This window comes from Nematolebias whitei, chromosome 18 (assembly GCF_014905685.2).
Source record: "Nematolebias whitei isolate Nwh7 chromosome 18, NemWhi1, whole genome shotgun sequence".
Taxonomy (NCBI): domain Eukaryota; kingdom Metazoa; phylum Chordata; class Actinopteri; order Cyprinodontiformes; family Rivulidae; genus Nematolebias; species Nematolebias whitei.
In genome coordinates, this window is record NC_056515.1 from 10,397,111 (window position 1) to 10,412,233 (window position 15,123).

The following is a 15,123-nucleotide window of genomic DNA, read 5'->3' on the forward strand; positions in this document are numbered from 1 at the left end:
ATAATGACCTTTATCACGATATGCTAATTTTTTGAGAAGGACCTGTATAATCCCTCTGAACAGTGGGCGTTGAGCTGTGAACTGTAGCGTGTAACCCCTTCTGATTAGACGGTCCGTTCATCTGTCCAGGGAACACACTCTCTGCCACTCTGAGTAACGCTCGGAGAGCAGGCACACATTTGTGTTGCCATGTTTCTCATGAACGTCGACCAGACTAAAAAATCCTTACTGCCATCACTCGCTCCGGAGATTCTCCGGGGGAACCCAATGGAGGCTCAGACAGAAAAAAGGTCTGTATGTGTGCATCTGTGCTGAGCCCAGGCTGCGGTCTCACATAGAGCTGAGGTGAGCCGTCGTGCACCGAGAGGAGGCGTGAGCGCTTTCTGAGTGAGATGCCGTTTCTGTGGAGGCTGCAGCTGTCGTGGAAAAAACACGTTTACTCCCGCTGCACTGAGTGGGCAGAAAACGGCAGAAATAAAAAATGGGCTCTGGCTGAAAAACAAGGGATTTTACCGGACTCGGTCTGCTGAAAAAAAAAACATAATTTTAGCTGACGTGGCAGATGAGTGTTTTGTGATATTAACTGAACTGCGGTGCCATTTAAAACGCTGTTTAGAGGTTACTGGCTGTTCTGTGTGGGGAATGTGTGAAGAGAGGCAGCTGAGAGATCAGCTGATCTGACAGTCTCAGATGAACAACTTTACTTTCAGAGGTGTTTCTGTTTTTTATCAAAAACATACATCATCAACAAACGCATACCTTCCCCTCAAGGATCTGTTACCTGGTGGAGGGAACCGGCAGAGGAGCGTGGCGTGAAGTCGTGGCGTGAAGTCGCTGCCGCAGCTGTGGACCACCTCTGGTGCTGTTGCTGGCCAAGGTGGTCCCTCCAGCGGCTGGAGGGGCAGATGGACTGTGACGTCACCAGATGGTGTACGGTCTCTGAAACGTCCTCGGACCTCTGCGATTTCTCAAGGGTGGTCCTTAAGTTGGCCCCGAACAGCGCCTCTGGGGTGACTGGGCCCTCCAGCAGGTCTTTCTGCAGCCTCTCTGACAAGGATGGCGAGAGGCGGAGCCAAGTGGTCCTCTGGAAGTGGTCATCCAGGCGGCGATGCGGGACAGGCAGATTGCAGAGGTGGCACATGTGTTTAAGAAGACATCAGCAGCTTTACAGAGAGAGCTTTTTGTCTCCTCCACCAGGTCTGCTTCCTCCAGCCTCTTAGAGATGCCGTAGGCCAGCAGGGCAACGTTGTTGTTCGCCGTGGCTGTCTGGAATGAGCACTGGTGAGCTCGGTTGGAGACCTTGTTACCATCTTGTCATGCTTCCCTGGAGAGATAGGTTGCTGGTCCATCCTGGAAGCTTTTGCCCCAAGTGCCACCACCAGGCTTGGCTCCGGAGGGGTGGGGGTGGGGGACTGAGGGAAAAAACACTGTTCGATAAAACCCTCCACTCTGGAGATGGAGGCGAAGGTGGAGATGGATGTCTTCAGCTTGCCAGCCCAGCTGCAGCCTCGTTCCAGTGAGGCCAGATGGGGTCAGGGCGATGAGTCGAGGCAGAGCCAACCTTGCCGCCAGATCATCTGATCAGGGCGGAGGGAGGCGAGGGACAGAGAGTCCCTTGTGTTAACATCCTCCTGGATTATGTCGGGCAGCTCCGATAGGAGGGCGCCGATGTGGGAAGATCCGATGTGGCTGAGCATCCACTCAGCCACTCGTCTTCCATCACTATGCTCTCCAGGAGGGAAGGGGCAGCCCCGCATCACCTTTCTTAGAGGAATCATTCGATTCACCGCGTGACTCTGCATCAAAGAAGGCGGTGGCATCGTCCCGCCACAAAAAAAAACTCAGTGGAGCTGCTGCCAACAACGCCTTTTTCATGGGAATCATCCAATTTACCTAGAGAAAAAACACGTTAGAAAAGGCTGTGGCGTCGTCCAGCGAGTAGCGACTCGCCACGGAAAAAACATTCAGCGGGGCTGCTGCTAACATCGCCTTTTTCGAGGAAATCATTCTATTACCACGAGGAAAAAACACGTTAGAAAAGGCGATGGTGTCATCCAGCGGGTAGTGGCCTGCCACGGAAAAGCACTCCTCGCCGCTTACCTTGATCAAGGCTGCTCGTCTCTACTTCTCCTCAGGGAGGAAGAGTTCACTGGGACAGCAGGAGGTTGGCGTGGCGGAGACCCAGGCATCCTTAGCAAAGGTTGTGCCGGTCAAAGCTGGAAAACTTTTCCTTCTTCGTTCTTCTGACAGTGCTAGCTAGCTGGCTGAAGAAAAAATGGGAGCTGATTACCCGGTCTCACCATCATTTATACGAACCGGGGTGAGGCCCACACACAGCAGGTGGGCGTGGAGTAAAGTTTTTCAGTGCAGCGCTGAGCGCCTAGGGATAAACCCACCAGTGACCGCTTTAAAGGGCGAAGCCTATACGAAATAAAACTGAAAGATCTGCCTCCCATTCCGTTTCTGGAAACTCTAGGAACCATGAGTAAACCTGCAGCCTGAGAACGAAGTGCTCTGTTAGGAAAATATGGAACAATAAAATCATGAATATAAGATGGAGCTAGGTTGTTGAGAGCTTTGTAGGTTAGAAGTAAGATTTTGAATTCTATTCTGGATTTGACAGGGAGCCAATGGAGAGAAAGTAAAACTGGAGAGATATGATCTCTCCTACTAACTCCAGTTAAGACTCTGGCAGCAGCATTTTGGATCAACTGAAGACGTTTTAAAGAAGTATTTGGACATCCAGATAATAAACCATTGCAATAGTCAGGTCTAGGCGTGACAAATGCATGGGCCAGTTTTTCTGCATCATTTTTAGATAAGATGTTTCTAATTTTAGCGATATTACGCAGGTGGAAGAAGGCAGTTCTACTAACGTTTTTAATGTAAGGGATGAAAGACATGTCCTGATCAAAAATAACATCAAGATTTTTAACATTAGAGCTGGAGGACAGATTAATGCCATCTAAGGAGGGCAAAAGACTGAAAAATTCATTCTTAAGGTGCTCGGGTCCAAAAACCAAAACCTCAGTCTTGTCTGTGTTCAAAAGCAGAAAATTAAGGGTCATTCAGGTTTTTATGTCTTTAAGACATGCTTGTAGTCTAAGTAGCTGATTGGATTCATTGGGTTTAATGGACAAATATAATTGTGTATCATCAGCATAACAATGAAAATTTATCCCATGCTGTTTAATAACGTTACCTAATAAAAGCATATACAAGGTAAAGAGTATTGGTCCAAGCACTAAACCTTAAGGAACGCCATGACTAACTTTGGTGTATGATGAAGATTCATTATTTACATTTAAAAATTGGAATTTATCAGATAAATATGATTTAAACCATTTTAGAGCCGTTCCTGTAATTTCAATATCATATTCAAGTCGCTGTAGTAAAATATTGTGATCAACTGTATCAAATGCAGCACTGTGGTCTAACAGGACCTGTCCATTGTCAGAGGCCATGAGAATATCAATAGTAACTTTCACCAGTGCAGATTCAGTACTATGATGAGCTCTAAACCCTGACTGAAACTCTTCAAACAGGTTATTTCTTTGCAGATGATCTCATAACGGACCTGCAACTATTTTTTGTTGAATTTTTTAGATGAAAGTTAGGTTCTATTTCATCCCTCCTGACCGCCAGAGGGCAGTGCTGAAAGCACCAAATGTTCCCTTCGCGCATGCGCTGTTCGAGTAATAATACCAACGGAGTCACAGGTGTGACACGGATGACCAAGCAGAGGCTATATAGCCCGACGTCGTCCGCAGTTCTGCTCTTTTTTCTTCTCGCGCACGGTTCAATTCAGGGCTTCAGCCCTTTGGACCTTTTTTGAACTTTTTACCGTCGTCGGAAGCCCGACTGCCCGTCGGCGGGAGTATCGTGTTTGCCCTCCTAGGGCTGTGACGGTTTAACCCTGTTCAAAGGTATTTTCTGCTGATTCGTTGGGGACTACGGTGGTTTCCGCCTCTCCCAACTTACACCGTCTGACTACTATGTGTGTGATTCAACACCGGTGAGTAGTGTTTTTCCTTATATTTTGCTATTGGTTAGCGATAGCGTTCGCTCCGCTCTTGCTTACTGGAGGCCTCCAACCGCGTGGTCGGTTGGACTGTGCTCTGAAGTTTGCTTATTACGTAGCCAGCTGAGTTCCTGGCCTTGTTTTCATTGGTGAAGGCTAGCGTTTTTTCACACCCTCTCCCGGTCATTTTCTCCAACCTCATAGACTGTTGGACTGAGCTAGCAGTGCTAGCCTCTCTGAGTTCTGGCCTTGTTTTAATTGGTGAAGGCGAGCGTTCGCGCCTCCTCTCCCAATTGTCCTCTTTACCAGCTGAGCTAGCAGTGCTAGCCTCTCCGAGTTTTGGCATTGTTTTAATTGGTGAAGGCGAGCGTTCGCGCCCCCACTCCCAATTGTCCTCTTTACTAGCTGAGCTAGCAGTGTTAACCTTTCCGAGTTTCTTGCCATAATTTTTTCATCCTATATCTTGGACATAGCTGGGTAAGGAGCATGGATGGCTCTCACTGCTGTACAGTCTGTGGAGCCATGCTCCAGACAGTTGACGGTCACAACCTGTGTCCTGCCTGCCTTGGACGTGACCATCTGGTGGAGGCCCTGTCAGAGAACTCCTGCATGAATTGCAGCTTCATGTCGCGTGCTGTTAGGGTGGCACGGCTGGCCCAGTTTCGCCCCGAACTCAGCGATGACCTCCCGCCTTCTGGGCAGGAGGTTCCACCTAGGCGCTCAAAGCGCCGGACTGAGGCCGCAGTCTCTGTGACCCCTCCTGGGAAGAGGCGAGCCAGGTCTGATGGGGGCCTCTCCATGAGGGTGGAGCAGCTTTCCGCTGAATTAGCCGAGATGAAGTCCCTTTTTCAGGTACACCAACTGGGAACTGAACCAGTGGCAGCGACCGAACTCTCCTCCCCATCCATGCCTGAACTGGCTGCAGAGAAAGATGTGCTATCCTTGGCTGCATCTGCCTCTCACTTTTTAGGTGAGGAGGAGGGGCATTCATCTCAAGTCTCAGAGACAGCTTCACTTTCTTCTTCTCGGAGCGCAGTTAGTGGGTCTGGTGACGGCTCGAGGCAAGACGTCATGCATATGGCCCTGAGACAACTGCAGCTGGATGTCCCGCAACCAGAGGAGTCCACCCCTGGAAGTGCCTTCTTCAGGCGCGGAATGACCCCTCCTTACTTTTCTGTCCCACCATCAGAGGAGTTCCTGAGGGAGTTGCATGGTTTCTGGCGAGACCCCAAAGCCTTTGCACACCTCTCCGCAGAGGGCCGAGTGTTGGCGGCCATGCATGAGCCAGCTGCAGCAAGCTTGGATCGCATGCCGGCGATAGAACCTGCTGTTGCCTCTCTCATCGTGTCACCAGAGGAAGCTCTGCGCAGTGATGTTTGGTGCCAACGAGCTCAGTGTCACGTCATGGATGAATTCCTCTGCAGAGCCTATGCCGCCAGAGCACATTCTGGCCGCTTAGGCAATTCCTTGGCACACCTCATGCTTGCCCTCTCTGCGTCCCTTCAGGGGACTAGTGGTGCGACAGCAGCAATGGGCTTTAGCGATGCAGCGCTTCAGGCCTTTGCACTAATGACGAGGGAACTTGGGCGCGTGATGTCCTCCTTGGTCCAGGCTCGCCGACAGGTCTGGTTGGTGCAGTCAGCATTGACTGAGCCATGTCGTAGAACCCTCCATAATGTCCCAGTGGTGCCGGGGGAGTTGTTCGGTTCGACTACCTTGGAAGCGCTGGAACGGACTGTCCAGGCACGACAGAGATGGCAGCAACTTTCAAGCCTTAGCAGGGCAATGTCTCCTCCACCTCCTCGGCATCCAAGGCGCCCGTCGGCTGACCCCAGCATTTAACCGCCGCCTTGGGGTCATAATCAGCCGGGTGGTCTTTACCCTCGTGCGGTTCAGCAAAGGCCCAGCAGGAGCTTTCGTGGGTCGGTCCACTGACCAGCTGGGCAGGCTCGGACCAGGGACTCCCACACACACACACACACACACGGCCCCTGGAGGGAGATGGTGATGTCATCAGGCCGACCGTCGGATATTTCTCCCACCAGCCGCTCAGTTACTGGGCTGCTCACGCCGTGGACCCATGGGTGGTTGCCACTCTGACCCATGGTTACCGACTACAGTTCCGACAGCGGCCTCATATCTCACGCCAGGTCAAGTTGATTGTAATCGCCGACCTGGTGAAAGCTCGAGCATTAGACCAGGAACTTTCTGCCCTCCTGGCCAATGGCACAATAGAGGCAGTGGACCCTCTGCAACAACCCAGAGGCTATTACTCGACTTACTTCCTTGTGCGAAAGAGGACAGGCGGGTTTCGTCCCATTTTAGATCTGAGGGGACTCAACCAGTACCTAAGGGAGCTGCCCTTCCACATGCTCATGACAGCAGAAGTCCTTCAAGCTGTCATGAGGGAAGAATGGTTCACGTTTGTAGACCTGAAGGATGCATATTTTCATGTGCCTATTGCAGCAGAACATCGCTGCTTTCTCAGGTTTGCCTATCGAGGTCACCACTGGCAGTTCCAGGTACTCCCATTCGGGCTCTCTCTCTCCCCGAGGGTGTTCACTCTGTGCGTGAAGGCAGCCCTCTCTCCTCTGCAGGCCTGTGGAGTGAAGGTTCTGCTGTACTTAGATGATTGGTTTCGCTGCGCCCCGTCTCAGGCCTGTGCCTTTCACGACACAAACCGCCTGCTTGCTCATGTATCCCAGTTGGGCCTCAATGTCAACCTGGAGAAGAGCTGCCTGATTCCTTCCCAGACGATCACCTTTCTTGGGGTGGTTCTGGATTCATCTTCCATGAGAGCTCGCCCATCTGCTCAAAGGGTGGCCGGCATACTCCAGCTGGTCAGTCGGTTCAGGCTGGGCAGGCAACTACTCGGCAAGCTGACATCAGTCACTCGGGTGGTGCCCTTAGGCCTGTTGTCACTTCGCCCCTTGCTCAACAGCTTTCGCCTGGATGCCAGGCTGCACAGGCATTGCAAGCTTGCAGTGACGTGGTCATGTCTTCATGCCCTGACTCCATGGAGGAACGAAGATTATTCGTCCAGGGGTGTCCCCATAGGAGTGGTACTGTGTCTCAGGGAAGTGGTCACAATAGATGTCAGCTCCATGGGATGGGGGGCTGTGTGGCAACGCAGAGCGGTTCAGGGCAGCTGGGGCCAAAGGGACTGCTCCAAGCATATAAATGCTCTAGAGCTGCGTGTAGTGTACTTGGCACTCAGGCACTTCCTGCCTCACCTGGAAGGGAGGCATGTTCTTGTTCGGTCAGACAACACCTCTGTTGTCTACCACATCAACCATCAGAGGGGCACCAGGTCAGCACAACTTCTGATAGTGTCCAGAGAGCTCCTGGAATGGGCCTCTCCTCGCCTGTCCACCCTGCGGGCAGCGTACTTACCAGGGCGACACAATCAGGTCGCAGATTTTCTCTCTTGCCAAGGGTCCACTCGGGGAGAGTGGTCCCTCCACAGCGACATAGTGCTGATGATCTGGGACCGTTTTGGTCAGGCAGAGATAGACCTGTTTGTGACGAAAGAGTCGACTCGGTGTCCCCTATGGTACTCTCTTACGGGGGCGTCGGGTGCGCTGGGCCAGGACGCATTGTCTCATCCTTGGCCAAGGGTCCTCCTATATGCCTTTCCACCCCTTTCTCTAATTTGACCAACCCTTCAGAGAGTCCTCAAGGAGGGCCACAGGATGCTGCTGGTGGCTCCATATTGGCCAGTGCGACCATGGTTCCCACTGCTACAAAGTCTGTCAGGGCATCCCATGGTGTCTTCCAACCAGGAGGGACTTGCTGTCTCAGTTGGGGGGGACTGATATGGCACCCCAATCCTCAACGTCTTCGGCTGTGGGTGTGGCCACTGCAAGGCTAGGACAGCAGCTGACGAGTTTCGAGCCCTGTTAGACGCACCATCCTGGGCGCCAGAGCACCCTCTACTCGTCAGCAGTACGAAAACAGGTGGCGTCTGTTTTCCCAATGGTGTTCTGATCACAACGAGGATCCAGTCTCCTGTACAGTACCCACCATTCTGGAGTTTCTCCAGTCTCTCCTTGGTAAGGGTCGCTCTCCTTCGACGCTTAAAGTTTATGTAGCGGCAATATCATCTAATCACGCTAGCATTGATGGCTGTACGGTAGGGAGCCATAATCTAGTCTCTCTTTTTCTGCATGGTGCCCATAGGTCACACCCGCCGACAGCTCCACGAGCACCAGGTTGAGACCTGCGCTTGGTTCTTGAAGCTCTGTGCCGCCCTCCTTTCAAGCCTCTGACACAGGCGGACCTCAAGTGGCTTTCATGCAAGACAGCTTTTTTGTTGGCTATTGCCTCAGCAAAGAGGGTCAGCGAGCTACATGCTCTCTCAGTCAGCCCCTTATGTCTCAGGGGGGCCCTGAGGGCTCTTGTGTTACCTTGTGGCCAAACACTACATTTGTACCAAAGGTATTATTTCACTCTCACTGTAACCAACCGTTGAGGCTGACACGTTTTCAGCCTACGCCTGGTGAGGGGCCTGGATTATTGTGCCCGGTGAGGGCACTGGAGGCATACGTTGTAGCTACTGCAGTGATAAGACATTCAGACCAGCTGTTTGTGTGTTATGGAGGCCCTAGTTTAGGCTGTCCTCTTTCCAAACAGCGCCTCTCCCACTGGATCGTGGAAGTCATCTGCCATGCCTATGCTGCAGGGCCCGGCCCCCTGCCGGTAGGCTTGAAGGCACACTCTACCAGGAGCGTCTCCGCTTCCTGGGCTGCCCTGAGAGGGGTTCCGCTGGAAGCAATATGTGCTGCTGCATCACGGGCTTCCCCAAGCACGTTCACCAGATTTTACAGAGTTAATGTTGCCACCCCTCATCCCCTGGGCCAGGTTATTCTACAGGTCCTCTAGGCCTCCTCAATGAGGTGGGTGTTTAGGATTCCTTGTGACATCGTTGGTATTAGTCATTCAGTGCTTTCAGCACCGCCCTCTGGTGGTCATCCATGATTCATAGAACTGTAGTTACATACGTAACTTTCGTTAGATATAGGTCTATAATTGGCTTGGATTCCTGAGTCAAGGTTACGTTTTTTAAATAAAGGTTTAATTATAGCAACCTTAAAGTTTTGTGTGTACGTAACTGTTTATTAGAAACAAATTAAGCAGATTCAAGACGTGATTATTAAGGGAAATGCGTCTTTAAAGAGTCTGGTTGGGATGGGATCTAGCAGACATGTGAATGGTTTGGATGAAGCTATTATAACTATTGCATCCAGTCCAGTTTGCTGTCTAACAACAGTCCAAGGTACTTATTATTGATTACTGATACTGATTAATGAGAGTGTATTATACTGTATTCCATATTTTTTGTTATTTACCCAATTTTTGTAGCAAAAAGATCAAAATAAAAAAATAAACAACAACCTTTGACTTGATCAAACTAGACGAGAAGTATCCATTAAATTAAATCTTTTAGCAAAAGAAAACAACCATGAAGTAATTTTCCAGACTCTGGAAGCAAATCTGTAAAAGCCATGTGGCAAATCCCTTCCTGACATGTGAGAAGGACATATTCAGTCGTACCTGGTTTTACTCAAGTGGCTTTCTCATAGAGATCAGGATGTTTGTGTGCCTTTACTTTTTCCCTTCATTGTTTTAAAAAAAAAGATTTTTTTCTTTTTGCACGCCAGGTAACAAATGGAGCTAAACCATAATGATAATTTCCTAGTCATAAGGAGTTCCTTCTTTTCTTTTAAGTGTTTTTCTTATATCCTGATGCATGTTTTTCTTATCTGTAGTGGCCCTTTCCTAACCAGACCATCCACATTTAGAAAATGGTATTTGGAAATGTTTTTATTGTTCTTAATATTAGTTCTTTGTGTTTTTTTTACAGCTAACAGGTATTCCTCTGAATGTGTCCGTCCGCCTTCAGCTCAACCTTTATATGAAGAAAGTGTCAGGAATTACGTAAGAGAGTGCTTGCGTACATTAAAACTCCATCCAAACTGCCATGTATTGTTTAACACCAGAGGCTCATGAATATTTCCTGTCTTTCTTTTTTCATTTTAACTGTAATGTGTTTGTTGATCTTGTAGAGAAACTGGCAAAATTTCTGAGGTGGTGATGCCCATGCTATGGTTTGAGGAGGTAAGGTGTTTAATCTTTTTAAATTATCGAACTGTGGCTTGTAATTTGATCAAGTGACAGCCTGTCTTTTTCACATGGGCTATTGCACTTTTTATTTCAAGCTCGGGTCCTTTTTTGACCTTTTGTAACTCATCAATTAATTAATTTTACATTGTGCTACTTTTAAAGTCGGTGGTCATTAAACAACTCCTCAGACATTCTGTACTCAAGATTACTTCAACAGATTGTGCAGAAGCCAGTGTTTAAATGTAATGTGGCAGACTTTAGAAATTAGAAATAAAGGAAGAGTGGTCTGATTAACCCCAATGTAAAGTTCATTACACTAGTTAAATCAGATTGTGAAAAAGGCATGGACTGTTTTCTTTAGGTCAGGTTAAGTTAATACTGACAAGTTTTGCTTTCTGTCTTAATTGAAACAAGCTTTTCTACAGAAAGAGTTTATCTGTTTATTAAAATTAAAATCAAAGTAAAAAAATCTACATAATTGGTGGACTGTTTAAAATACAACTCTGGAGAGGCAAGGTTTGCAGGAGGAGTGTCGGAGGTAGAAGCTTGATGACATTTCAAGACTTTTCAGTAGAGGGTGGGTGTTGATAGGATTATCTGGCTTTAAGAAAAGGTAAATCTGACAATCATCGACATAACAAAGAAAGGAAATGCCATGTTTTCTGACAATAGACCTCAAAGGGAGCAAATACATTGAAATGGGAATGATCTGAGAGTTAAACCCTGAGGAACCCCGCAGAAAAGAAGTGCTGTATAGACAAAAAAAATTCCAACATTAACAGAAGCTTCTGTCACTCTGGTAAGAATGAGTGGTGGAAGAGCCAAGTTGCCATCAGCACACCACCTGACTGAACCAACCCAAAGATGAGGAAGGGGGTGTAGAATGTAGTAATTGGTCTTTAATGGTTTATTTTATTTTTAAGAAAGTAAAATTAGAATCAATAAACACTGTTTTAGTCTTATTGCTGGGAGTGACGACGTGTTTTAAAGTCCAAAAAAAGTCTACTGCTAAAAGGAAAGTAGCTGTTCCATCTGCTCTTTTTAGCAAACACCTACGTATATAATAAAAATATAAAATGTCCACATTTATTATTAAGTCTTTGTGCAGAGCTGTTGTTCAAATGGGGAAAAAAAACATCCTACTTTACATGCATTAATGCTTTCTGAGGATTGAAAATTAGATTTTAGTATTTTGCATTTTGATGTGCGATTGTGATCTGTCCTGTCACAGAGTGGGTACATAGATGGACCAGTCCTCACAACATTTCACACAAACCTGGTTGTTCTACCTGCTGTGATGGAGTACATTCAGTACATCTTCATAGCTCTCGGCCTAGTAACAATTATTGTTGCCTCTCTGGTGCATTACAAAGCCAAGGTAAGTCTTATGAAGGTATTTTGATGTTCACCTGCTTGTAGCATGTTGCACAGTTTTGTGCATGTTCCTCCCACTAACAATGGAAATAAGACTAGGAGAAATTGAATAGAAGGAGTTTTTTTTTTTTTTGACTAAAAAGACAGTCTGTAAATGATTATTGATGCAGAATAAATACGTTGGGAAGTCTAATTCTTTCTAACTTCTTACCTCACTGATCCCATTGTTGAGGATGTGCTCTTAGCCTCCAGCAACTTCTCACAAGTGTGTAATTTTTATGTTTGCCAACAACACTTGATATGTTATTAGAAGTTTTATAACCAGACCTTTTTAAAGTTTATTATTTACATTATTTTGTAGTTTTAAAATAATCATTTTGAGATTTTTTTCATGTAATCCCTCCTTCTCTTTTGCTAACGCATGTTTAAACACCACATTAACTTCACCCTTTGATTTCATACTGAGGGAATAAGAATAAGAAGAGGAAAAGCCCAAATCTCTCAATTCAGTTTATTTATATAGCTCCAATTCACAACAAAGTTGTCTCAGGACACTTTACGGGAACATTCACATACATAGAAAAGCCAATTAGTAAAGTTCTCCATCTAAGGAAGCAGCAGACAAGTTGAATCTTGACTTCATTGCAGTCTATCATCCTGAGCAAGCACAGTGGCAACAGTGGAAAGGAAAAAATCCCTTTTAACAGGAAGAAACCTCCAGCAGAACCAGGCTCAGGACAAGCGGCCATCTGCTTTGACCGGCTGGGTTTAAGAGGACAGGAAGGAGGAACAGATAGATACACAATGACAGGTCCAGATGTTGGTGCAGGTGTACCTGAAAGACAGAAACGCATGTCAAGGATATAAAAAAAATATTACAAATACAATACTCTCAAAAGTTGCAGTCTGATAAAATCCTTCAGCTGCCTATTGTACTTCTTGCTCATTTATCTTCATACTCTTGACAACCTGTAAATAAGTGTTTATCAGTTATGACTTAATTAGCTGTGATACATTATATAGTGTTGATCAGTAGTCCAAAGTAACATTCCTTGTGTTGTCATCCAGCCGTATAAACACATGTGATGTGCTATGACAGGGTTTCATTCTCAAAAACATATTATTTTTTTCTTCTTGTATTGATTTGACTGCACATAAACTGAGATATTTTTCTGGGTTTGTAAGAAAGAAAACTTCTTGGATAATGTTAAGCTACAGTATTTAAAAGGAGAGGCCAACACATACAGTACCTTGAAAAAGTGTCCATACTCCTTGAACTTTTCCAAATTTGTCATGTTATAACCACAAACTTCCAAGTGTTTTACTGAGATTTTATGTTGTATACCAACATAAATTGGCAAAATGGAGGGGCACATAGTTGAGCATTATGTTGTGATTGTTGGCCAGGGATGGAGGTAGCAGCGCACTACATTAGTACTGCTGAGGGATTAGCGGACCACCACGTTACTAATTCTAGATCGAAGCCACTTATCTTGTGGCGAGCAGTCTTTGGCAACAATCTCCGCTCCCCGACCGTTAGCGAAACTTGCAAAGGCAGAATTGAGGTATGAGCATTTATTTTTTTTCTTGTACAAGTCCTAATCCTCTGCATATTTTTTTTTCCTTTTATCAGGTTGTCTAACCATAAATAAATAATGCTTAAGAAGACCAGTTAAAAATTTTAATTTCAGTAGGTAAATTATCATGAAGTTGCTACTTCTCCTGTCCTTCACTCACTCATCCTGTTCACCTGAAACCATATAAATGCTGCTGACCAATCACTTTATGTGACTGCTATCATGCACGTGTATACATTTTACACTGTACGTAATTGATAGATTTGTATTCATGTAAAAATGTTGGTCCTTCCTCCTCATTATTGTATGCTACTTTGTGTCTATCCCAGAAAATCCCAGTAAAATAATTTTTTGGTTCTAAAATGACAAAATGTGGAAAGTCCATAGTTTTTCATGGTACTGTAGTTCAGTTTAGTCTCTCGATGTTGACATATAGGAAGATGCAGTTGGTTATTTTTTATTTTACTAAAACAAATTTAGCTCACTCAGATCGGCTGCTTCATGATGTCTACCCTCAACATGTCGGTCTTATCAGCATCATTCATTACTTAAATTATGAAACGTGTTATCACTCGCGTTGTAAAATGTCATAAACCAAGCTATCATGGTAAATAAGTGTTTAGTCTGTTATGCCACTCAGCAGTGTTTTTGCTTTGGATCTGTGGCAGACAGTCAGCAGGTCTTGAAGCAGATTGAGTACAGGTGTTAACAAGTTCAAATTGCATTAAAATAGTTTTAATAAATGATGACTTGTAGGTTTAATGTGATTGTCTAAATGTCTTCACATTTGTTTTTCCAGAGGCCTAAAAATATGGTTGTAATCTCCACAGTGTCAGAAAAACTTGGGGTTTGTAAAAGTTTTTCATGCAAATCATCCAAATTCAAATTATTTATCTAAGAAGCTCTCGTCATTTTAAACTTTGGTCATCAACTTGATTCTTTCTTTCTTGTTTTTGATTTAATTTTTTTTTTTAATGCAACACAAATTTTGATTATCAAAATCTGGGGTTTGCTTTGTTTGAAAATGTGCCAAAAATCCAAATTTTCTGCAGGCAAAAAATGTTTCTTATTAAATTAAACATCAAATTATCTGTCAAAGCACACAGGAGGCAGAGCATGTAGCCAACAGTAAGTGTTTTGTTTACTTCACATTATTTACTTTATATGGTGCATTGGGTTTACATTTTCATTAATGTACGCTGTGGGTAAAGGGAATAATTACTCTATTATTACTCACCAACCAAACAGGCTAACAGAAAAAAAACACCTGTTTATCGGCGAGACTTTGTTTATACCAATTAATAAAACTGTAAATCACTCCGTTGTTTTTCAAACCCCCACTTATGTGCATAATGCACATAAACTGAACAACATACAGGACCTTCTGAAAAAATTAGCATATAGTGATAAAGGGCATTATTTTCCTTAATGTAATGATAAAAATGAAACTTTCATATATTTCAGATTCATTGCACACCAACTGAAATATTTCAGGTCTTTAATTGTTTTAATACTGATGATTATGGCATACAGCTCATGAAAACCCAAAATGCCTGTCCCAAAAAATTAGCATATTTCATCCCACCAATGAAAGACAAGTGTTTTTAATACAAAAAACACCAACCTTCAAATAATCATGTTCCGTTATGCACTCAATACTTGGTCGGGAATCCTTTTGCATGAACGACTGCTTAAATACGGCGTGGCATGGAGGCAATCAGCCTGTGGCACTGCTGAGGTGTTATGGAGGCCCAGGATGCTTCGATAGCGGCCTTAAGCTCATCCAGAGTGTTGGGTCTTGTGTCTCTCAACTTTCTCTTCACAATATCCCACAGGTTCTCTATGGGGTTCAGGTCAGGAGAGTTGGCAGGCCAATTGAGCACAGTAATACCATGGTCAGTAAACCATTTACCAGTGGTTTTGGCACTGTGAGCAGGTGCCAGGTCGTGCTGAAAAATGAAATCTTCATCTCCATAAAGCTTTTCAGCAGATGGAAGCATGAAGTGCTCCAAAATCTCCTGATAGCTA

At 45.5% G+C, this 15,123-nt stretch overlaps 1 protein-coding gene across 1 annotated transcript in view; it reads left to right on the forward strand.

Annotated features, from left to right (window-relative positions):
• Positions 1-15,123, forward strand: part of scarb1 (scavenger receptor class B, member 1) — a 59,219-nt gene that overhangs the window by 37,998 nt on the left and 6,098 nt on the right. The window contains exons 9-11 of the mRNA XM_037692293.1: positions 9,885-9,958; positions 10,087-10,138; positions 11,376-11,522. Of these exons, the coding sequence (XP_037548221.1) occupies positions 9,885-9,958; positions 10,087-10,138; positions 11,376-11,522 (273 nt within the window). The remainder of the gene's footprint in view (positions 1-9,884; positions 9,959-10,086; positions 10,139-11,375; positions 11,523-15,123) is intronic.